This window comes from Acomys minous (assembly GCF_964271855.1).
Source record: "Acomys minous genome assembly, chromosome: 3".
Lineage (NCBI taxonomy): Eukaryota > Metazoa > Chordata > Mammalia > Rodentia > Muridae > Acomys > Acomys minous.
In genome coordinates, this window is record NC_140485.1 from 70,840,606 (window position 1) to 70,862,771 (window position 22,166).

The window sequence follows — 22,166 nt, forward strand, 5'->3', positions numbered from 1 at the left end:
TCTCTACTCTCCTTCTGTGGATGAACACCTAGGCTGAGCTCATTGCTTATCTAGTGTGACTCGTGTGGCAATGAACAATGATTCATCCACAAGTATCTCTAAAGTATGTAGAGTCCTTTGGGTAAATGCCCAGGAGTGACATGGCTGGTTCATATGATACATCTACTTTTAGTTTTGGGGGAACCTGCACATTATAGTAACTGGACTGACTCACATTGCCACAATGGAAAAAGACCCCTTGTCTTTGAGTCCCCACCAGCATCTGTTACTCGCATTTTTGATGTAATAATTTAAATCTTTCTATATTGCATATCCCTTAGCAAATTTTTTTTTTCGAGACAGGGTTTCTTTGTGTAGCATTGACAGTCCTGGACTTGCTTTGTAGACCAGGCTGGCCTTGAACTCACAGAGACCCACCTGCCTCTGCCTCCCGAGTGCTGGGGTTAAAGGCTCGTGCCACCACGCCTGGCTCCCTTAGCGAATTTTTATAGCTTTACATTTTAACAAATTTATCTTTTAATCTTTATATTAAAGATATGTGTGGGTTTTTTTTTTAATTGACATCTTTTTGTTTGGAGAGATTGTTTTATCTATTTTTTAATAAAATATTTTTTGAGAATGTTATAAAATGTGTTTCAATCATATTCACTCCACTCCTTCTCCTAACTCCTTCTAGCTCCACCTCTCCAACCCATCCCAACTTCACGGTCTCCTTTTGTACTTTAATAACCCACTGAGTCAAATTTATACTGTCCATATGCTAGAACGTGAGGCCACCCGCTGGAACACGGTTGACCTACCAGGGCCCACATGACTGATTTATATACCGCCGTTACAATACTAAATTTGGCTTTGGGTTTTCTTTATTTTTTTCCTTTCCCCACCCTTTTCACTATAGCCCAGACTAGGTCAAGAACTCAAGATGTATGACCTCACTAGCCCTTGATAGCTGGCCAGGTTTCTAATACCAGGCAGAAGAACCTCTCTTCAAAAAGACAGAGCAGAGAAAGGAAATGTACAAATTATGTATAAGCTTTATTCTTTAATCTCATGGCACATATAAAAAAATTTCCATAAATCCAAAAAAATATATTGCTGGTAGCCCATTATACTATCTTGCTTTGCCTTTGCACCGGTGTGGTAGCACTTAAACATTATCGTGCAAAAAGCAAAGCCTCCCGTGCACCCCTATCTAAGCAGTGTTCGGAGAAGTGGTGTTTCGATTTTTCTGGCTACACGGTAAGAAGAGTGAGTTGGCTAGTCCAGACATATAGCCTCTGAACAATTCTTTTGCTACCTGAATGTACCGCATAGTTTACGAATTAGGATGGGTCAAGCCACCCTGTTGGACTGTAAAAAGAGGACATTATCTCACTTCCTCTTATAAAAGGGTAGGGGTGGAGCTTGAAAGGAAACACTTAAGTTCTTCCTGTTCAGACTGATGCACTTCCGCTTTCCTGACCTATAACCACAGCTCCCCCTGCTGGTTATCTGCCAGTCCGGCGCTGTTGCAAACCTCACTGGGTGATCAGTACTCTCCAGGGATGAAACAAAGCTGCCTCTTACTACTCACAACAGCCATCCTCCTCTGCCTCAGCGTAGTACAGCCTAAACGACAGAGGAAGCGAGGTGATGCGGCTTGGTCCCGGAGGTACTAGGGTAGGGGAGCGTTTTCCTCTTAGAATTCTGTAGAAACCACCTAACGGGTCCTCGCAATGGTCCCACCGGCCCTTCCTATTCACCGTTCACTCAAAGACATTTTTTTCTACAGCTACACCGAAACCTGGGTATTGCCCGGAATTTTTTCTTGAATGCCCGTTTGTCCTAATATCCTTATGCAAGCTTGATAAAGGATGCAAGGGCATCAAAAAATGCTGTTTCTTCTACTGTCAGATGAAGTGTGTGGAACCTTGGACAACGCTGACTTGAAGTGAGTGGCCCCAGACCTGCTGTACTCTGTGCTGCCCCAGAAAACCTGCCTCAGGATTCATCTTGTCTGTCTTAGAGCGAGCTGATGATGAGAGCTTTTAAGTTGGGGGTTGCCTAGTAAACATACCACTCAAGCAGGAAGCGGTGGCCCACACCTGTTATCCCAGCTCTTGAGACGTTGAGACAGAGGGTTAGGAGTCCGTGGGGAGTTTGAGGTCACCCTGGGCTATGTAACATCCTGCTTGAAATGGGCACCAGGCTCCCCTGTATAAATGGGACCATTTGGACAGTGTTATCTCTAAGCTACTCAATTATTGATGGGTTTTTTGTTTGTTTGTTTGTTGTTGTTGTTTGTTTGTTTGTTTTGTTTTTGCCACGGTCATTTTCAACTGTCCCTTTTCTCAATTTGTTCTTTTTCACATTTAAGTTGAAAAGGAAGGATTTATGAGTTTGTAATTTTGTAGTTGAATTGCCTGGAATCCTCCAGCCCTCAATGGCGGTGGGTCCCCAAACATTGTCCCCAGAACAGCTTACAAGTGCTCCCATCTCTGATTCTTCTCTTACTAGATGTTTGAAACCCTTTCTTAACCGGGATTGGGAAGATGCTGTGCTGTTGGCTCCATCTTAGATGGCTGACCTCAAGTTCTCCTGTCTTGTATGCCCCTCCTATTAGCGTGTTAAATTCTTATTAATATTAAAGCAAAATAAAGAAATAAATCTCTATGTGATAACTGTTTCCTGGTGTCATAGGCAACTGCTTGAAGCTAGACACTTTATACAGGAAAAAAAAAGGTTTATTTCTCTTACAGTTCTGGAGACTCAGTAACATACTATCAGTCTGTGTTTAGCTCTAATTAGGACCTTGTGAACGGCACCACACATTGGTGGCAACACATGAGAAAGTCAAGAGCAGCACATACAGAAAAATATAGGGACGGCACCAGCCCATCCCAAAGGAATAATTCCAGTTCTGCCAGATATGCATAGATGTCTCTGATGTTACTCAAACGATGTTACTCAACTGCCACCAGGCCACACCACTTAAAGGCTCCTTACCTCACAATATGGCCACATTGAAGACAAGCTTTAAATACACAAACTCTTCGAGAAACACTCAAAACAAATTAAATCCACTGTGTACTTTTTTTTTTAAAAAAGATTGATTTATTTATTATTTATTATGCATACAGTGCTCTGCCTGCATTAAGCCTACATGCCGGAAGAAAGCATCAGATCACATTATAGATGGTTGTGAGCCACCAAGTGGTTGCTGGGAGTCGAACTCAGGACCTCTGGAAGAGCAGGCAGTGCTCTTAACCTCTAAGCCATCTCTCCCGCTCCACTGTGTACTTTTTAACTGCGTGGAATTCTGTAAGACTTCTCTCTTCACTCCCTCCTCTTCTTCCTCCCTCCCTCTGCCCTCTTTTCCTCTCTTCCCTTCCTCCCATTTCTCTGTCTTTGATAGATCAGATTCCAGAGATTTTAGGGTCCTAGTTTTAATGTTTTTACCATAGGAAGGACAGACCCACCACCCTAAGGTGGACGAGCACGCTATAAGTACTGCAGCTTCCCAAATACAGGTGCTGAGTTCTTCCCGTGTATTGATCTGGGACTAGATTTGGAGCACTGAGTTCGAATAAGACAGGGACTGTCTTTCATCTGGGTATTTAAAGACTGGTGGGTGTTCAGTGGGCAAACTATCTGCTGCGTGTGCATGGGGACCTGACTGAGTTCAGATCCCCGGGCCCATTACTGTAATCCCAGTGCTGGGAGGTGGAGACAGGAGGATCTCAGGGGCTATCTGGTCAACCATAGCTACCCCATCAGTGAACGCTAGGTTCTTGAAACAAGTCATTATAAATTAGTGATTAAATAAAGAGGTCCTCCGTGGCTCATCTTAATCTCCCTAATAGTAAAACATTTTCCTATTCAACTTCTTCACTTCATGCTTCCGTGCTTTCAACTTCCCTAAAAACCCCCAACAGCCATAGAGATTTGAGAACATGGCCTACCTTAAGCACCTGTCCTTACTTACCGGGCCAAGGTCACCTGATATGGCCTGAAGGAATTAATAAATCAGGCTGGTTGGAGGGGCCATAGCACAACTGAGGCTGTGACAATTTCATTGAGAGCAACCAGACTTTTTAGACCTTTATTAGAAACAGAATATAATGGCAATTGTCAGGGTGAATACAGTTGTAGTTTCCAGGATACAATCACCTTTGCACATTATACAGGGTACACAGTGTCTAAGACCAATTTGTCCTGTCAGGCTTCCATGCCGCCTTGAGTTCTGTGGGAACATACAGAGAAGCACAACATGACCCGAATGCTCCATTGCCTGAGGGAGTGTATCAGATTCTCATGAACAAGAAGGCACACTGTGTCCTAGGAGTCAAGGACTCTAACCTGAAAAACCTATGACCGATGCTTCTCAAGGAAGCTAGGCCAAGCCAACTCTACAGTTTGCTGCAATTACCCCCTCTTTTTTTTTTTTTTAAATATTAGGGTATGTATGCAAGTCAAATCTTTAAAGCAGATGTGGAGTGCCGGCTCAATCTCAAGGTTATAATGCTTCCAGTAGAACTAGCAAAAAACTTCCCAGCGACATTTCTCTGGACCATAGTTTAGAAGGGCAATTAGAGACAGAAAAATAATGACCAAAAAATCGACAGGTTTTGTGCAGCAATGCAAGAGGGTAACTCATCTAACTTGGAATGCTGAATTGTTCATATTTTGTCAAGTAAGGCCTGAACATCAATACTCAAATTATCATGTGACCATCTTTGCCTCGGGGACAATATGATTAGCAGGGGGCCACCCAAGATCTCAAGAGTCATTGACATAAAGAGGAATGGTACTCTCTTTCCAGTTAACAAAGTGAAACACTGGCTGATCATTTGCATAGGTCCAATAGGCTTTAGCAGTAACAGATGCCTCCAACAGAGACAACATAATAAAAAAACAGCGATTTTGCAGTCACATCCTTCTCCTGAGGTTTCACCCGGCCTTCTCCCTTAGTTACTAGGCTTTTCACTTGAGTCAGTGTTGGTAGGCTGACTCTGATTTTCACGGCTTGACAACCCCATTGCCTGTTCTCTTCTTCTCCCTCAGGTGTAGCTTCCGCAGACACTTTGGAAGTTCTTTGTTGGTCTTCCACAGGTCAAGTCAGTCTTTCAGGTATCCATGCTGGCTTTCCTGCACCCTAAAGGTAAACACAAACACAGCCTTGGCTCCAGAGAATTACTGGATCCACGCCATTCCGCTGAGCTGACATAACATCTTTCCAAATGACTGGGACCATGAATTTTTTTCAGGAGGGGGCCCCAAAACGTTCTGTAACAGTTAAGCCATCCTTGCCCAAATGTAAAATGTTTTAAGTATATATAATAGAGAATAAAATATTGTGAGGAGAAGCCATATTACTCTCATCCCCGCTCCTTTATTTTGAAATAATATTTAAGCTGTCCATTACCTCTTTCTACAAAAGATGGACCCTGAGGGGTCATAAGGAATGCCTGTGAAGTGGGTTATATCAAACTGTTGGCAAAATTTATAAAAAGGCTTGGAGTTAGATTAAAAAAAAATAGGGACAAGATGTAATAAAAGCCAGTGATGTCTTTACTTAACTAAAATTTTATTTTTTCTAGGAGGAATACAAAATTAAAGGATTAATCCAATTTTTATTTTTATCTTTTAGCATAATATTATCTTGTGTAGAAATCAGAATACTATCCATATATGTATAATAAAGTATATAATAAAAGCAAGAGGAAACGATTTTTTTTAACTCTCTTTGTTTTGGTTTGTTTTTTTTTTGTTTTTGCTTTTGGTTGGTTTTTTGTTTGTTTGTTTGTTTGTTTGTTTGTTTGTTTTTCGAGACAGGGTCTCTCTGTGTAGCCTTGGCTGGCCTGGACTCGCTTTGTAGCCCAGGCTGTCCTTGAACTCACAGAGATCCGCCTGCCTCTGCCTCCCGAGTGCTGGGATTAAAGGCGTGTGCCACCACACCCAGCTTTTTGGTTTGGTTTGGTTTGGTTTGGTTTTTTGGTTTTTTAACTCTCTTTAAAGCAGTAGCAACAAACTTTTGGCATAAAGTTGGGCCATTTGTCATTGTTTATTGTTTTCTCCTTGTTGAATGACTGCCAGTAGTTGAGGCATTGTCAGTCCTTGGAGGGGCAGAGCCAGAGTTAACCCTTGAGTACATGAAGGCATTTGAGTGTATCGCCATAGAAGCCAATGTTGTCTTACAAGTATGGTAGTCCTTTAGCATTTTTATATGTCAGTTATTTAACAACAGGCACCCCCGCCTCTCTACCAACCATCAGGTAAGTGGCCTGCTACAAAAGACAGAAAACAAATCCTGATACAGCTTAAAACAGGACTTTCCTTGGGACTGCCAGCTCCCAAATAATGCCATGGGGGCCCTCCATTAATTGTTAATGCCCGGACATAGCTTCAGCTGGTTCCCAACTAGCCCTCATCTTAAATTAAACCATTTATACCAATCTCCATTCTGCCACGTGGTCAGTTACCTCTTCTTCATTTCTGGCACCTGTGTCTCCTTCCATGGCTGGCAACTCCTTCCGCCTCAGGTTCCTTCCCACAGTCTCTCCCTCTGCCCCCTCTCTTGCCTCAGCGATTTGCCGTTCTGCTCTTTAATAAACCAATCAGAAGGTGTGGGAGGGAGTGTTTACACAATAACAATACCAAAGTCCAGCCTGTACTCAGCTCTCTGCTGGTGCAGAAGTCGGCGTTTGAATAACACTAAAAAAAATCTTTACACAATGCACAAAAAGATCACCCTGACAGGGGTCTGCAGAGATGGCTCAGCACTTAAGAGCACTGATTATTCTTCTAGAAGACCCGGCTTCAATTCCTAGCACTCAAATGGCAGCTAACAACGGTCTGTAATTCCACTACCAGGGGATCTGACACCCTCACAACGACAAACATGCAGGGGAAAAGAAAAAACAAAACAAAACACCAATGGGCAGAAAATTAAATTTTTTTAAAAAATCACCTTTAAAAAAAGATCGCCCCAACAATGGCTCACCAGGCCCCTGTCTAATCTTAGAAACTTCCTCTGTCTCTCTTTTTTTTTTCCTTCCTCCAAATCTGGTAACTTATGCCATGCTTGTAAAGTGAAATCATTGATTTGTCGATAAGCCTCACAAGGATACGTGATCTGCCATTAAGCATCACTATACGTGCCTTCTCCTGTTAACGTTGCAAAAGTTAGGGGCACTTTACTTTTGTTGATTTTTAGTAGTTTGGTCCTGACATAATTCTGAATATTCACCCCCAATAAAACAGCTTTTGCTAATATTCTCCAGTCAAATGGAAAAAGAGCTTCCCCAGAAATAGAATCAGGAGAAACAATATAAAAAGGGGGAGCAGTTGGTCCTTACTGAGCACAAGCCTGCTTAAAAACCTGAAAAGTCTTAAATGAAATAGGTATTTAGGGGGCTGGAGAGATGGCTCAGTGGTTAAGAGTGCTGCCTGCTTTTCCAAAGGTCCTGAGTTCAATTCCCAACAACCACGTGGTGGTTCACAACCATCTGTAATGTGATCTGATGCCCTCTTCTGGCCTACAGGTGTACACTCAGGCAGAACACTGTATATATAATAACGAATAAATAAATGTTTTTTAAAAAGTAAGAAATAGACCAGGTGTGGTGGCACATACCTTTAATCCCAGCACTTGGGAGGCAGAGGCAGGTGGATCATTGTGAGTTCGAGGCCAGCCTGGTCAACAATGTGAGTCCAGGCCAGCCAAGGCAACATAGAGAGACAGAGAGACCCTGTCTCAAAAAACAAAAACAAAAAACAAAAACAAAAAAAATAAAGGAAGAAATAGGTATTTCGTTTCCAACTCTTTGCCCTGGGATCAGGCATTTTACTCAACGGTAAAATAGAAAATCCAAAAACCTGAGTTAATTTTCACGGAGGGTGAGAAAACTCCCCACCAACCTCAGAAGGAAATGAAGCAAAGCAGTGAATAAAAGAGTCCATGTTATCAGGAACTGCACTTGCTGGGCAGGGTTCCAGAGATGAGGGAATTAGCGCCAGAGGTGGGGGAGCAAAATCTGCGGGAGGAGGAGGAGACAGCTCCACCTCCTCACGGAGAGACACAAGGTAACATCGCTTCACATCCTTTTTTTGTTTTTTTTCAATTTACAGGATTACTTCTGCTTTTCCTTGATCACTTTTATTTTTAAACTTAACCATGTCATTTTTACTTATCATTGTTTTTTTTTTTTTGAAGCTGAAAATTAGCTTTTTTCTTTTTTTCCTGGTCCCCTTGCATCTAATTCTCCCTGAATCACTCTTCCCTACCCAGATCAAGTTCTGCGATCCAGAGATCCCTCTTCGGGGAAAGAAGGCTGCAGTTCATTAATGGACTCCAAGTATTTCGCCAACTGACGGTGCTCTGCTTTAACTCTTCCCTCCAGCAACCTCGTCTGTCCCATCTCTTTACCTCCAATGGATGTTCCTGCTTTATTATATTTGTGTGCACATGATTCCCAGGAGTTCCTCGCCTTTTAACTTAAAAAAAAGAAATCCCAATACTTCAGTCCCTGTTCCTGGGACCACCTGTAACTGCATCTGCTTACTTTCTGGGACAACATCACCTGATATGGCCTCGAGGAATTAAATCACGCTGGTTGGAGGGACCGCAGCACAATTGAGGCTGTGACCTTTATCAGAAACCGAATATGATAGCAATTGCCAGGGTCAATACAGCTGTAGTTCCCGGATACAGTGACCTTTTCAAGTTATACAGGGCACACAAGATTAATGTCTAAGAGCAATTATCCTGTCAGGCTTCCATGCTTCCTTGACTACTAAGGGAACAGAGAGAGAAACACAAGTTGGCCTGAATGCTGCATTGCCTGAGGGAGTGTATCAGTCTCCCACACACAGGAAGGCACACTGTGTCCAGGAGTCAAGGACTCTAACCTGAAAAACCTATGACGCAGGCCTCTCAAGGCAGCTAGGCCAAGCCAATGTCATGGTCCCTGCAGCCTACTAAATTTTTGCAACAAATACCAGGAGAGAAAGTGTGAGGTAAACCATTTATTCAATGCCATGTTTTCAGTTGCCATCTGATATTTTTATAATAGTTGTATAGACACTGTAAGCAAGGGCAGCGAAAGCACTGAACAAGACCACTCTGTGCTTAGAAAAAAGGTTTATTGGAGAACGAACTGCTGGGCTGTCTCAAAGGGGGGGGGGGGGATAGAGAATAGCAGCCCAGCCAGGAGAACAGGCTTCAGAGGCTTCCAGAAGGGTTAAGGGCAGATCCCTTCCCCTTAGGAGATTTTTTTCCCCCTGTCTTGAGTAGGACAGGATCCCTAGACCAAGTCTACTGGGAGGGGTCTGTGCCTGTGCATAGAGGCCAGTTTATGAGTGTCAGATGTCCTCTTGCCTGTGACGGATGGCCGCTTAGGGGGGAACTTGGAGACCGCAGTTATCTGATAAACAAGGTCGCAGGGTTTCTGAGAAATGAGGTTTCTATTTATTCATGGCCATCTGGCCCAGCTAAGTTCAGGGAGCCGTTCTAGAGTATTGGCAGCTGTGCCGACCCCTTAGGGGCCTGCGTTGTAATCTAACAGTCACAAGGTATCAAATTTTATATGCAGATTTAGCAGTGTCCCTTACATAAAATGGGTAAATTGCATTTTTCAATGTTCTTAATAAAACTGAATCATGTCTTCGTTTGATGGTAGCATTGACTAACAAGGAAAGATTTCTGAAAGGGCCTAGAGAAATAGCCTAGTGGCTACGAGCACTGGCTGCTTCTCAAGAGGACCCAGGCCCTATTCTCTGCACGCACGTGCTGGCTCTCAATACTCTGTAACTCCAGTGCCAGGGGACTCGTTGCCTTCCTCTGGGCCTCTCAGGCACCATGCATGCACATGGTGCAAAGACACAAATGCTGGCAAAACACCTATTATACACATAAAATAATACTTTTTTTTTTTAAGAAAAAAGAAATTCTAACAGCAATGAGTCCTCTGTCACAAGTCACCTTCAGCTATTCTTTGGGCAAAGAATGTTATCCAAAGGGCAGTTCTTTCTCCTCTCTGATAAGATATGGGCACTTTAAACTTAATAGCAATAGCCGTGTTCTCTCTCTCTCTCTCTCTCTCTCTCTCTCTCTCTCTCTCTCTCTCTGTCTCTCTCTCTCTCTGGTTTTTCAAGACAGTGGTTCTCTGTGTAACCCTGGCTTTCCTGGACTCACTTTGTAGACCAGGCTGGCCTCGAACTCACATCACTCCTCTTGCCTCTGCCTCCAGGGTGTGGGATTAAAGGCGTATGCCACCACACCCAGCCCTAGCCTTGTGTTCTTAATTGAACCTCCACATGAAATACAGCATGGCAGAGCTATTTTTGTTTTTGAATTATGAATTTTGAGTTATGGCTGCTGTAGTTACTAACACAATGATGTTGTGTGCCCATGAATAATTACTGTTAGTTGGGGCTATAGTTATGTCATCTTATGCGCAAGGCTTTCTGCCTACTTCAGTAAACTGAGCAGCTTTCCTGAATTCCAGAAACAAAATTCTCCCTTGCAGTACACTTGGCACACAGCAAACCCATACCCAAGTGATCCCATCCCTAAGAGCTGGCAAGAGGTGTGATTTTGAAGAGTTACTTTCTCTTTGACTAAAATGACGCTTAATTCAGGCTTATCCCAGAAATATAGACAGTTCCTTTACATCCATAACTTGAAGTAATTAGAGTGAATAACTTCACAGCATTGGACTTTCTTATGGAGAACTAGAGAGAGGGGGGGGAACTGTCATTTTGAAACCAGCCAATCCCTTGGCTGAAGGCAAAGCTGACCTGGACACTTAAAAGTAGGCTCAGCTCCTTGCAACCTATTTTCATAACAGAGCCTGGAAACCCTCCGTCACAACTCATCAGTGTCTGCCAGACCCTCTTCAACATCTTACACTATTCTTGCCTTTCTCTCTGAGGCCCTCAGAACACTTGAAAGTCTTCCAGAATGTTCCAAGCAAGCAGAGTTTAGCTCACAGCGGTGTAGATGTGAGCTCAGCTGACATTGGGGTACCAGCAGGCCAGGGGGGCTGGCCCAAAGTGTCTTCCAGGGGCTGATGTCTCTTCTTTGCCTCCCTCACAGCTTGCCTGTGCTCCCTAAAACACACACACACACACACACACACACACACACACACACACACAAGCCCTATGTACATTTGTGCATGAGAGAGTCTGGAGCCTAAGTTGGGTCAGAAAGAGTGAAGACCCAGGAGGCAGACGCCAGGCTGATGAGGCCAGAAAGGAGAAACTCTAGGTACGGTATGAGTAGGCCTTATCCAATCAGCTGAGAACATTAAGAGGAAGAAGGAGGTTTCTAGAAGAACAAAGAATTCTCAAGACATAATTCTTGTCTGGGTTTCCAGCCTGTCAGCACGTGTGCTTCTAGACCCGGAGTTCAACATCAGATCTGAGCGGAACTGTTACCTGCCATTTCGGACCCCACAGCCCCTGCACTCGCCCCCTCCCCCATAGTCACATGAGCCACGACTTTAAAGAGCCACTCCCCTCCCAAACCTACTGGCTTTGCACTTAACGCTGGAGAACCTTGACTAACACAGTATATTCAGTAAAAGCCATTTATTTGGTGTCTAGTTGCCTAAAATTTAGCAACTACAGAGACTTGTGTAGTGAGCGCCACAACAGGGATGCAGTGCACGTCTGCCTCTAAAACATCTCCACCACACCTTTTGTTTTGTTTTTGTTCTTGTTTTCCATTATAGGCACATCCCACTCTCAGCTCTTGAGCGCCACATGTACGCACTCTCCCTGTTCTTGTTCCTCCGCTTTTCCCAGAATGCTACACACAAGACAAAAGTGTCATTTAGCTGTAGCTACAAACGTATGTTAATGAACACAGAATATGCTGTTTTGGATTGGGGGGGGGGGTCATGGTGCGTTGTTGCTTCTGTTATTGTTGTGTTGGATGGGAGGGGATCTCGCCACGTAGCCCAGGCTGGTCCCCAACCATTGAGCCTCCTGCCTCCCCCTCCAGAGAGCTGAGATAACAAGCCTGCACCCCGAGGCCCAGCTCTCCGGTTCCGGTTCTGGTTAGAGTCATCTCGCAACCACCTGAAAGGGAAGAATGGCCGAAGCAACGAAAGCAGATCGCTCTTTTAAACCAAGACCAAAGTCAGCTGGAGAGGAAGATGACCTCTTATGTGGCATTTGGTCCCAAGGAGAGGATGCCTTTGCGCCACCTTGTGACCATAACCAGAAGCCACAGGGTTTGATAGCATCGAATTCCGCCAAGGAAGTAAAACATAAGCATGATTGGCAGAAAGTTTTGAGACACTGGGCCTTAGAGCAGTGGTAGCCTCTTTAGTTCTAATCTGTTATGCTCTGTGAAGTTACTATAAATTGCTGGGCATGGTGGCACACACCTTTAATTCCAGCATTTAACAAGCAGAAGTAGGGGCATCTCCCTGAGTTCAAGGCCAGCCTGGTCTACATAGCAAGTTCCCAGGAGAGCCAAGGCTCTCTGGAGAGGCCCCGTCTCAAAACAACAAAAACAGCAACAGCAACAACAACAACAACAACAAAAAACTGTTACAAAATATAGGTTTAAAGCTGCTGTTCTCAAAAGGTTAAAAAGCCCAATTGCATTGCTTCATCTGTAGGGCTTACTGTACAGTGAAGTTGGGTTGGTTTTGTTTGTTTGTTTGTTTTTGTTTTAGGAAATCGCACAAAAATTAGCTACAGCTATATTTTGGAACAGAAAAGTAAATGTGTACCATTGGGTCACAGGTAGCATTTACTGTCAGTTTTCTAGGATATGATGGTCGTTTTGTATGTTGGAGGCGGTCATTATTAGGATTTGCACAGTGTATAGTGTTAAGCAAGGAGGATGTAACCCCTGCAGCTAGGTTTTAAATGCTTCCACCACCATTGGTCTAGATACCCCAAACTGTGACTAATTGCTCAATCCAATATAGGTATATGAGCATCACTGCTCTCATTTTTAATATCTTCTGTACATTTTGAAAGTTAGTAATAAAAAGATGGAGGGGAGGAAGAGGCAGCACAGGCTAGGATTTGTGTATTTGCTCACCAAGTCCCCAGACCTCAGCTCTGGGACAGAGACGTACTAGTGAGCCAGAGCCATGACTCACGGCCCAGTAGGAAGGAGCACACCAGAAGAATCCTCCCTCCTTCACTCTGCCTCAGCTCAGTCCCTGTCATAGTCCAGGAAGTAGACACACCCCATTCTCAAATACAAACCGTACTCAAAACTCCCAGCAGCAAATTGCAGAAAACTAACTCAACCAGCTTAGGCAAAAAAAAAAAGGGCAAAATTTAGGTGTGGTAACCTACCCAGTAAGTCATCAAAGGGCTGGCCTTGGAAAACACACTGGTGAAGGGCAGGATTTCCTCAAAAGCACTCTCATCTCTCTTCTCTTTTTAACATTTTATGTATTTTTTCCTCTCCAGTTCCTGGGCTTGTATGGGTTTTGTTTGTTTGTTTGTTTGTTTGTTTGTTTGTTTTTCACCTGTAGAGCCAGTTCAAAGAAAAGACTTGAGACGCTGCCCTGCATCATACGCAGCACCATATTCTGCCATTGGATTCCTTCCTAAAAGATCCCCAATCCAGGATGTGAGTGCAGGAGGCGCTGAGTGGGGCTTTGGGGTAGGGGTGCATTTCAGGAAATAAAACATACTTTCTATGAATGAGATGAAACTGCGCTTTGCATTTTATGAATAAGGAAAGTGAGGCTTAGGGAGGAGCAGGTTTCAGTCACACATCCAGTGACAGGGCCATGGTCTTTGTGAGGGCAGCATGGTTTGGAACACACAGGAGAGTTTTAAACTGGGTGTGACAGAGCCCCAGACATGACAGGACGAAGTGAAGGCCTCTGTCTACAGGGGGACACACAGAAACACGCCTCAGTGGTGAATAGCAGGTTTGAAGAAACCTGGCCCTGCCACTGCCAGGCTGTGTGTCCTTGAGCGGCCGGCCCTCTGTGCTTCCTTCCTTCTCCCGTGAGGTAACACAGTAACTTGAAGAGGCTTCTTGTGCAAACAAAGGATTTCACAGTTAGGAGATTTCTCAGGGGCCCCAAGTCCCTCCCTTGAAATGATGGACACTTCTGACAGGGCTTGGAGAGCACAGGCCTCCCTGTCGTCAGCAATCCTTCATCCCTGCCCACTGCCCCTCCCAGCAGAAACAATAGAAAGCCAGTCTCAGCCTCTCAGCCTCAGCCTCTCAGCCTCAGCCTCAGCCTCTCAGCCTCTCAGCCTCTCAGCCTCTCAGCCTCAGCTTCAGCCTCAGCCTCAGCCTCAGCCTGAGCATCCATCGGCAGCATGCGGCCAGACAGTGTGTTGGTCCTCGCAATGCTCCTCCTCTCCTCTCCTCTGGTAGCTGGAGATGGAGTCAAAGGAGGTACGTGGGTGAGGTGGGTGGGGTGGAGCTGGGATGGGAGCATCCAGATTATAGCCAGGGCTGGAGCCTTGCTCTAACCTTGTGCCTTCCTCCACCAAATAAAGAGAAAGCAGGAGTTTGCCCGCCAGACAACGTACGTTGCATCAAGAGAGAGGACCCCCTGTGTTACAGAGACAGGAACTGTGAGGGTCAGAAGAAGTGCTGTTTCAAGCAGTGTGGCTACAGATGTGTTCAGCCTGTGACGCCACCGGAGGACGGTAAGTAGAGCCCGCTGCTGGGCATGGCCCTCCTACCTCCCCTGTCTCTATCTATCTCCTGAAAGCATGGCGGAGCACTTCTTGGAGCAGAGAGGCAGAAAGAAACGGTTATGAGCTTGAGAGATCCCAAAGATCAGTGGCCTTCAACTTCTTCTCTGAGCAAAGAAGAAAAGCAGGGATGTCCTCAGAGCAGAGTAGGGAGAAAAGCCTCTGAGCTCTCCCTCCTCCCAGGGCTGTCCTCACAAGTCATGCTCCATCCAGCCTTTCCTCCTACCTCCTGCCCCTGCGGGTCCACAGACTTAAAGAACGGGAGAAATTGGCACCCCCATGGGAAGCTTGGCCCCTGAGTCTTGTGTTCAAAAGAGGGGGCAGCCTACCCTCCCCATCCCCAGCTTATGCATCCCTCTCCTGCAGGCTCTCCTCCACTTTCATAGACGGGACGGGACCCTCATGAGTGAGGTGTGATACCTCGTGAAAGGGGTCTCAGAGGACTGCCTCGCCCTTCCACCATGTCAGGGCACAGCAAGAAGGGACAAAGACCAGAAACCAGGCCTTTCCAGATCCTGGCCCTCCAGCATCTTGGGCATCCCAACCTCCAGAACTCTGAGAAATAAATGTTGTTTACAAGCCACCCAGTCTATCGTATTTTGTTACACCGGCCCAAATAGACTAACACAATTTAATAGTTTAAAAATCCATGCTCAACACTGTGTGTGTCTGTGTGTGTGTGTGTGTGTGTGTGTGTGTGTGTGTCTGTGTGTGTGTCTCTGTGTGTGTGTATGTGTCTGTCTGTCTGTCTGTCTGTCTGTCTCTCTCTCTCTGTGTGTGTGTGTGTGTGTGTGTGTGTGTGTGTCTGTGTGTGTGTGTGTCTCTGTGTGTGTGTGTATGTGTCTGTCTGTCTGTCTGTGTCTCTCTCTCTCTCTCTCTCTCTCTCTGTGTGTGTGTGTGTGTGTGTGTGTGTGTGTGTGTCTCTGTGTGTGTGTATGTGTCTGTCTGTCTGTCTGTCTGTCTCTCTCTCTCTCTCTCTCTCTGTGTGTGTGTGTGTGTGTGTGTGTGTGTGTGTGTGTGTGTGTGTATTTCTGGAAATACACACAAAATGTCTTGAAAAACTTTATTAAATGACATTTTAAAAGATCTGACTAAACAGGATGAAATTGTCCGTAATGTGATTAAAAAAAAAATAATGCCCTTACAAATGGTCAAAGGGCAGAGTATAAAGCGACTATAGAGTGCTAAATTGTTTATCCTAAATGAGATATCTATATCACGCAACAGTCACCACCAAGTCTCAGCAAACATCAAGGAAAAGCCAGAGATCCTAGAATATTGCAGGAAATAATGTCTTCTGCATATGACAGGACCCCTACACTCATGAACTGACAGCAGCAGCTGTAGCCAGAGCAAGAGCCGCACAAATCCAGTCAATAATCTGGCAGAGAGAGGGAAGGGGCACAGGAGGCCCCACCCTTAGTGGAGGAGCCGTGTCAGCTGATGGCCACTAGAGGGAGCAGAGTCAGCTTTCCTCAGTCGTATGGCCCATGGTGGGTTGCCAGTGCCCCAGTGGATGGTCCCACACCAGTGGGCATAAGAGCACTAGTTGGATTCAATGAGGGTTTTTTTTTTCGAGACAGGGTCTCTCTGTGTAGCCTTGGCTGTCCTAGACTCACTTTGTAGACCAGGCTGGCCTCGAACTCACAGCGATCTGCCTGCCTCTGCCTCCCGAGTGCTGGGATTAAAGGCGTGTGCCACCACCGCCAGGCCTTCAATGAGTTATTTTAAAAAGAGGGACAAAAAAGGGCATCAATTGGAAGAGGAATGTGGAGGAGATCTGGGGAAGCTGGAAGAAGGAACATTCTGTTTGTACATTCTCTGATATGAAAGCACCAGAGAATACATAAAAATTATATATATATAATACTTATATATAGATATATATAATTATATGTGTGTATGCATATGCATATAATTTATTGTACATATGTATTATGTGTGCATATAGGTACACATTATATAAGTATATCTATTACACATTATGTAAGTATATATATATATATCATTTTCTATATTATATATAGAATACAATGCATATATATGCTTTCTTATCCCCAAATACCAAGTGTCCACAAGACAAAGATATACATCCTGGTCAACATAATTTATACATAGCTACAATCTACCCCTAATTAAATTGTTGCCACAGGCACTGGTCATCCACAGTTTCCTAATGTTTACAGGATGCCATTTCATCACTCCGTACTGTACTTCTCCTTGTGTGGGGCAACATGGCTTTCCAACAAGAGGATTGAGGGATGCTAGCTGGAATACATCAGTCTGTCTGAACAACATTAAAATGGGTAAGCCAGGCACGGACTCCTCCTCAAGTGATGAAACAGGCAGCACACGTCATCCACCACCCTGGAAGGTTATTGCCAAGATGTTTTCCACCTTGTTGAATTTCTAGAGCTAATGTTGTATACAGAAATTGTGAAGGGCAGATCTGAAAGATACCACAAGGAAGGGATACAGGCCACACTCTGTAGACATTCATTTTCTCAACCGGAAATAGCGAAAAGGATGATGGGAAAGAAGTCCGAAATGAGCTAGAATGTTTGTTCCAGAAGGAAGGAAAGTAGAGATGTTGCAACCATGCTGTGGGCGCCCCGTGTGCGGATTTGGTTCCAACAACTACACAAACCCTTTCTTTAAAAGATTCATCTTTAATTATGTGCGTGTCTATGTGTCTGTGTAGGGATACATGCGTGTGAGTACAGGTACCCACGCACAGGGAATCAGGCCTTCTGGATCTGGCGCTAAAAGAGGTGTGAGACACCCAACATGGGTGCTGACAAACAAACCTGGGTCCTCTGCAAGAGCAGTATGGGCTCTTAACTGCCAAGTCATCTCTCCAGCCTCACAAAGTCATTTTTATAACAATACGGAAAATAGGAAGTAATTACAGAAGCAGGTGCCTAGGTGTGGCAACAGCAACTTCAGTAGTGTGAGAAAATGTTTCCTTTCAAAGTTGCTATAGGGGTTTGCTACCTAGCCCAGGCTAACCTGATCCCGGAGCCTGAGAGCAGCACGTCCTGGGTGTCTGGGACAGTAGGAGCACATCACCGTGCTCAGCCTAAATGTTCTTGTTTCTCAGAGATCCAAACTGAAATATCTAAAGTAGAATTAAGATGTGTTGGGTTTACTTAAGAGTTCCTCAAAACGCCAGGCGTGGTGGTGCACGCCTGAAATCCCAGTGCTCAGGAGGCAGAGGCAGGCGGATCCCATGAGTTCAAGGCCAGCCTGGTCTACAAAGTTACACAGAGAAACTTTGTCTTGAAAAAAAAAGAAAGAAAGAACTCTTTAAAATTCTTCAAACATTAAAAAAAGAAGATGGATATGTACAAGAGGAAATGCTGTAAAGTGTTACTTTGAGTTTGGAATTTGCAGTGCTTTGTAAAGAGGTCACTGCTCTCTTCTGCTCTCCTTTTGTTTTGTTTTGTTTTTTAAGATTTATTTATTTATTGTATATGAGTGCTTTATCTGAAACAGAGGGCATCAGATCACATTATAGATGGTTGTGAACCACCATGTGATTGCTAGGAATTGAACTCAGGACCTCTGGAAGAGCAGGCGGGGCTCTTAACCACTGAGCCATCTCTCCAGCCCAGGTTACTGCTCTTTTGTATGTTTTTGAAATGATGGTAAAAATTGTTACAGCAAACAATGGATTATTTTTTTCCCAACATAACAAAATAATCTAGTTCAGTTGGGGCAATGAAAGACTGATGTAAAAAGTAACAATGTAAATTAGCGAAACATCATGAAACTATAACTATTACAATAGCAGTTGTAAAATTTAAAAAAAAAACAGCTGTATCAAAAATAAACAAAGAAGAGGGGTTTGGTGGCACACTCTTCCATCCTAGCACTTGGAGCAGAGACAGGCAGATCTTTGAGTTTGAGGTCAGCCTGATCTACAGAGCCTACTCAAGGACAGCCATAGCTACACAGAGATACCTTGTCTAAGAAGGAGGAGGAGGAGGAAGAAGAAAAAGAAGATGAAATAGTGAAGAAAAAGAATAAAACACCCCACAACAGCAATGTATGTGCAACAGCATGTATGTAGTGGTAAGCTTCACTTGTCAACCGACACAATCTACAATTACCTGGGACGTCTCAATGAGGGATGGTCTATGTAAGGCTGACATCTGGGCATGTCTATGGCCTCCTGTCTTATTTAAACTATTGATATGGGAAGGTCCAGTCCACTATGGGCAGCACTATTCCTTACGCAGTGGATCCTGAGCTGTGTAAGAGTGGAGAAGTAAAGCCGAGCACATGAAAGCAAGCATATAAGTGTTTGTTTCTCTGTGTTCCTGACTGCAAATGTAATGTAACACATCTACATTGACTCTCCCACCTTAATGCTTTGACTGTCCCACAATGATACACTGTAACCTGGAATTAGGAGCTAAAAAAAAAAACACCAAGCTTTTCTCCTCTAAGTTGCTTCTTGTCAGGGTATCTATCTTATTACATCTACAGAAATGAATGCTAGAGCACCCTGTGACATATATGACTTAAGGTTCTGATTGCTAATCAATAACAGAAACTTGGATTATTGGGTCTGAAGAGATGGCTCAGCAATTACAGTACTCGCTGCTGATACAGAAGACACAGTTTCCGTTCAGGTTCCAGCCCCTATGTGGCAGTTCATACCCTCCTGTGACTCCAGCTCCCTGTGCCCTCTTCTGGCCTCCTCGGGTATTGCACTCATGTGAAGCACATACATTCATGCAGGCAAAAAACACATACACCTAAAATAAAAGTAAATAAACGTTTCAAAAAAGAAAAGGCAACACAAGGACGAACATTGTCAGAGTGCATTATATGCGTGTATGGAACTCTAACAATGAACTCTTTTCATTTGTATAACTAAAAATGATAACTATTTAGTTAAATAAAAGAAGCAAACTTAAACAAAACGGCCGATTTGATTGCCCTCAAATTTAAGACTTTGGGACAACCCTCACTCCCCCGACCTGAAGAAAGATTCATTTAGAAGAGAGAATCAGAAAAACCATGTCTCACACTTATCCAGTTCTCCAAACTAGCGTATAAGAAAAATATTATTTCTGTCTCTCTTACAGAAGAACGGCTGAGGTTTATTAGGACTGAAGACAACTAGAACTTGGTAATACTAAAATTCAAAACCAGGTCTCTCTGACCCATCACACATCCAGCGAACCTTAGCACTCAGGTGCAAGTTAACAGCATCCTGAAGATGCCTTTTAAAAAACATTATGAGGGCTGTAGAGATGGCTTAGAGGTTAAGAGCACTGATTGTTCTTCCAGCAGTCCTGAGTTTAATTCCCAGCAACCACTTGGTGGCTCACAACCATCTATAATGAGATCTGGTGCCCTCTTCTGGCCTGCTGGCTCACATGCAGGCAGAATACTGTAAAATAATAAGTAATTTTTTTAAAGTTATGATAGTGTAGCTCAAAAAAGTGAAAATAAGAAGGCATCCAACAAGATTTAGCAAAATATGAACACAAAGGGAAAATACAGCCAGTGGAAACATATGAGAAATGTTTTGCCCTCACCAATCATAAGAGGAAGGCCAATCAAGGTGAGAAACTTTCCATTAGTGGAGATTTTGTTCAGTTGTTTTTTTTTTTAATATCCTGTGTTGGGTGGATACAGAAAGGATCTGGCCATGAGTGTCAGCAACACAACTTCGGAGTAAGCTCTTGTGAGCAGGGCTTTCTCTGCTTAGCGATGGAGGGGTGGGGACTGAGGGGTGAGAAAAGGAACCTTGTGGGTCTCACCTGGGCCGAGCACCTTCGCCTGTGTCAGGAGAAATACACGGAAGTGACAACCAATCAGAATTAAAAGAGCTGGGGCAGGAGGCTGTGGACCTACCAAGGGGCGACATAGGGCAGACAGAAAGACGGACGTCTACGCAGGGCAGGTGGAGGTTCTCGCGTTCCTTTGACTTCCGAAATGAATGCTGCGACCAGACACGTCTGAAGCACACAGAAATCCACCATGTTCTTTGGCCTAATATTTCCATTTAAAAGAAAGTTTAAAATGCTTCTGAGGTGTGACTCCAAAACCGCATGCTGGGGTTGTTATCACGTCTTCACTCAAGAAAATTAAAGATTAGAAGCCTGCGCCGTCTTCCAGTTAAGAGCAGATCACGTGGATTTTGTCTTTTAAAACGGCATGCTGTCAGCAGAACCAGTGGTGTTTAGGGAAATAACAGCAAAGGAGAATGTCTACAAAATAATCTTAGCTGGAAAAGCATGTCATCACGGGATGTGTACAATTTATAACTGGGGGAAATGTAACCCGTAAAAAGTTCCCTCCAAAATAAAGCTGCCAAGGAAGCACCAGAATCCCAAACTATCAACATCCCTACAGCAGCCTCCCCACACACCACAGAGCGCCCTCCTTTCCCGAGGCTTAGAAGACATCATAAAATGATTCAAGTTGAACCCAAGCCCTTCCTGCTTAGCTGCTCCAGACTGGGATGGGCGAGACAAACTCTGGGATGATGTCATCACTTTCCTTCCTCTGAGTCCCATGAAGTATTTCTGCCTTCGGTACCCAGAAAGCTGCCAATACCCAGAATTAGGAGTGTGTCCTTGGAGTAGTCCGCTCCCATCTCTGGCGAACAGGTTGCTCATCTCCTGAATTGGGACAGCGTGGGGGCAAGGCCTTTATTGTCCCACTGCTGATGGGGCCCTGTGCTTTGAAGTTTCCATTTGGGTCCTCATGGAAAGCTACGCCCCCAGCTCTCTTCCACCAAATGCAGAGCCAACGGCACAGCTGTGAAACTTAGGGTGGGTCCCTGGGTTAAAGGAAGGGCATTTGCTCGGGAGGCCAGGAAGGAAGGGAGTCTCAGTGCCACCTACATTGGCTTTAGCCAGAGAACTCAGTCAAGCCAGAGCCAAGCCAGAGCCATGCCCTAGCCACACCATACACCCAAGCCAGCCCAGGCAAGGGGCAATGCCACTAGGCGCCTTTGGAAATGACCTCCCTAAGGCTGCTGGCCTCTTTTCCATCCATAGGATCCCAAGGTGAGAGGCTAGGCCTGGCCTCATTCCCCAGACTTCTAGAGGCAACTTCTTCAGAAAGAAGACCCAACCCTGGCCCTTTGCTGTCCCCATGTTGGGTCATCACTACTTGCCATTCGAGATGATTCCTGTCTCTTTTCTAAGACACTGTGGGAGCTTCAAGGCCTTAAGAGAGTCAGGAAGGCAAATGCCTCACTCAGCTGTCGCCCTGTACATTACCAATCAAGCCAAACTAAGGCATGGGAGACTCAGGGGGGAGGGGGAGAAGTGCGGTGGGGGGGTGCAGTGCAGGCTGAGGGGGGGAGCACTTAAACTAGCAAGCAGAGCTCACTTGCTACAAAGCAGTAAAGTCCCTTTCGTAGGGAAATTGCATTGAGTGTTGAAGAAAATGGGGGATATGCTGGCCTGTAATCAAAGCTACTCGGGAAACTGAGGCAAGAACATCACAAGTCGGGACCT

At 44.6% G+C, this 22,166-nt stretch overlaps 2 protein-coding genes and 1 long non-coding RNA gene across 4 annotated transcripts; 2 read left to right on the plus strand and 1 right to left on the minus strand.

Annotated features, from left to right (window-relative positions):
• Positions 1-1,465: 1,465 nt before the first annotated feature.
• On the plus strand, positions 1,466-5,176 carry LOC311595041 (WAP four-disulfide core domain protein 15A-like). 2 transcript variants are annotated; one of them, XM_084777374.1, is made up of 3 exons: positions 1,466-1,629; positions 1,772-1,930; positions 5,044-5,176. In XM_084777374.1, the coding sequence occupies exons 1-2, from the start codon at positions 1,545-1,547 to the stop codon at positions 1,927-1,929; spliced, it is 243 nt and encodes an 80-aa protein (XP_084633500.1). In that variant the 5' UTR covers positions 1,466-1,544; the 3' UTR covers position 1,930; positions 5,044-5,176. The 2 variants fall into 2 exon arrangements, with proteins under 2 accessions (XP_084633500.1, XP_084633499.1); XM_084777373.1 differs by lacking the exon at positions 5,044-5,176 and adding an exon at positions 2,497-2,626.
• Positions 4,068-6,541, minus strand: LOC311595042. The gene is made up of 2 exons (XR_014778293.1): positions 6,462-6,541; positions 4,068-5,134 (listed from the first exon to the last, which is right to left on the minus strand). It is a non-coding gene; the product is annotated as an uncharacterized lncRNA (long non-coding RNA).
• A 7,618-nt stretch (positions 6,542-14,159) lies between these two features.
• On the plus strand, positions 14,160-15,256 carry WFDC12 (WAP four-disulfide core domain 12). Its single transcript, XM_084774684.1, has 3 exons — positions 14,160-14,374; positions 14,479-14,631; positions 15,046-15,256. The coding sequence occupies exons 1-3, from the start codon at positions 14,296-14,298 to the stop codon at positions 15,063-15,065; spliced, it is 252 nt and encodes an 83-aa protein (XP_084630810.1). The 5' UTR covers positions 14,160-14,295; the 3' UTR covers positions 15,066-15,256.
• The last annotated feature ends 6,910 nt before the right edge of the window (positions 15,257-22,166 follow it).

What these genes read in the sequence shown, in the direction of transcription:
- WFDC12 (XM_084774684.1), top strand. Translation starts at nt 14,296, where the DNA reads ATGCGGCCAGACAGTGTGTTGGTCCTCGCAATGCTCCTCCTCTCCTCT. An exon ending in TGGAGATGGAGTCAAAGGAG is followed by an intron (nt 14,375 to 14,478) that starts GTACGTGGGTGA and finishes CACCAAATAAAG; the next exon opens with AGAAAGCAGGAGTTTGCCCG. An exon ending in TGTGACGCCACCGGAGGACG is followed by an intron (nt 14,632 to 15,045) that starts GTAAGTAGAGCC and finishes CCTCTCCTGCAG; the next exon opens with GCTCTCCTCCACTTTCATAG.
- LOC311595041 (XM_084777374.1), top strand. Translation starts at nt 1,545, where the DNA reads ATGAAACAAAGCTGCCTCTTACTACTCACAACAGCCATCCTCCTCTGC. An exon ending in TAAACGACAGAGGAAGCGAG is followed by an intron (nt 1,630 to 1,771) that starts GTGATGCGGCTT and finishes TTTTTTCTACAG; the next exon opens with CTACACCGAAACCTGGGTAT.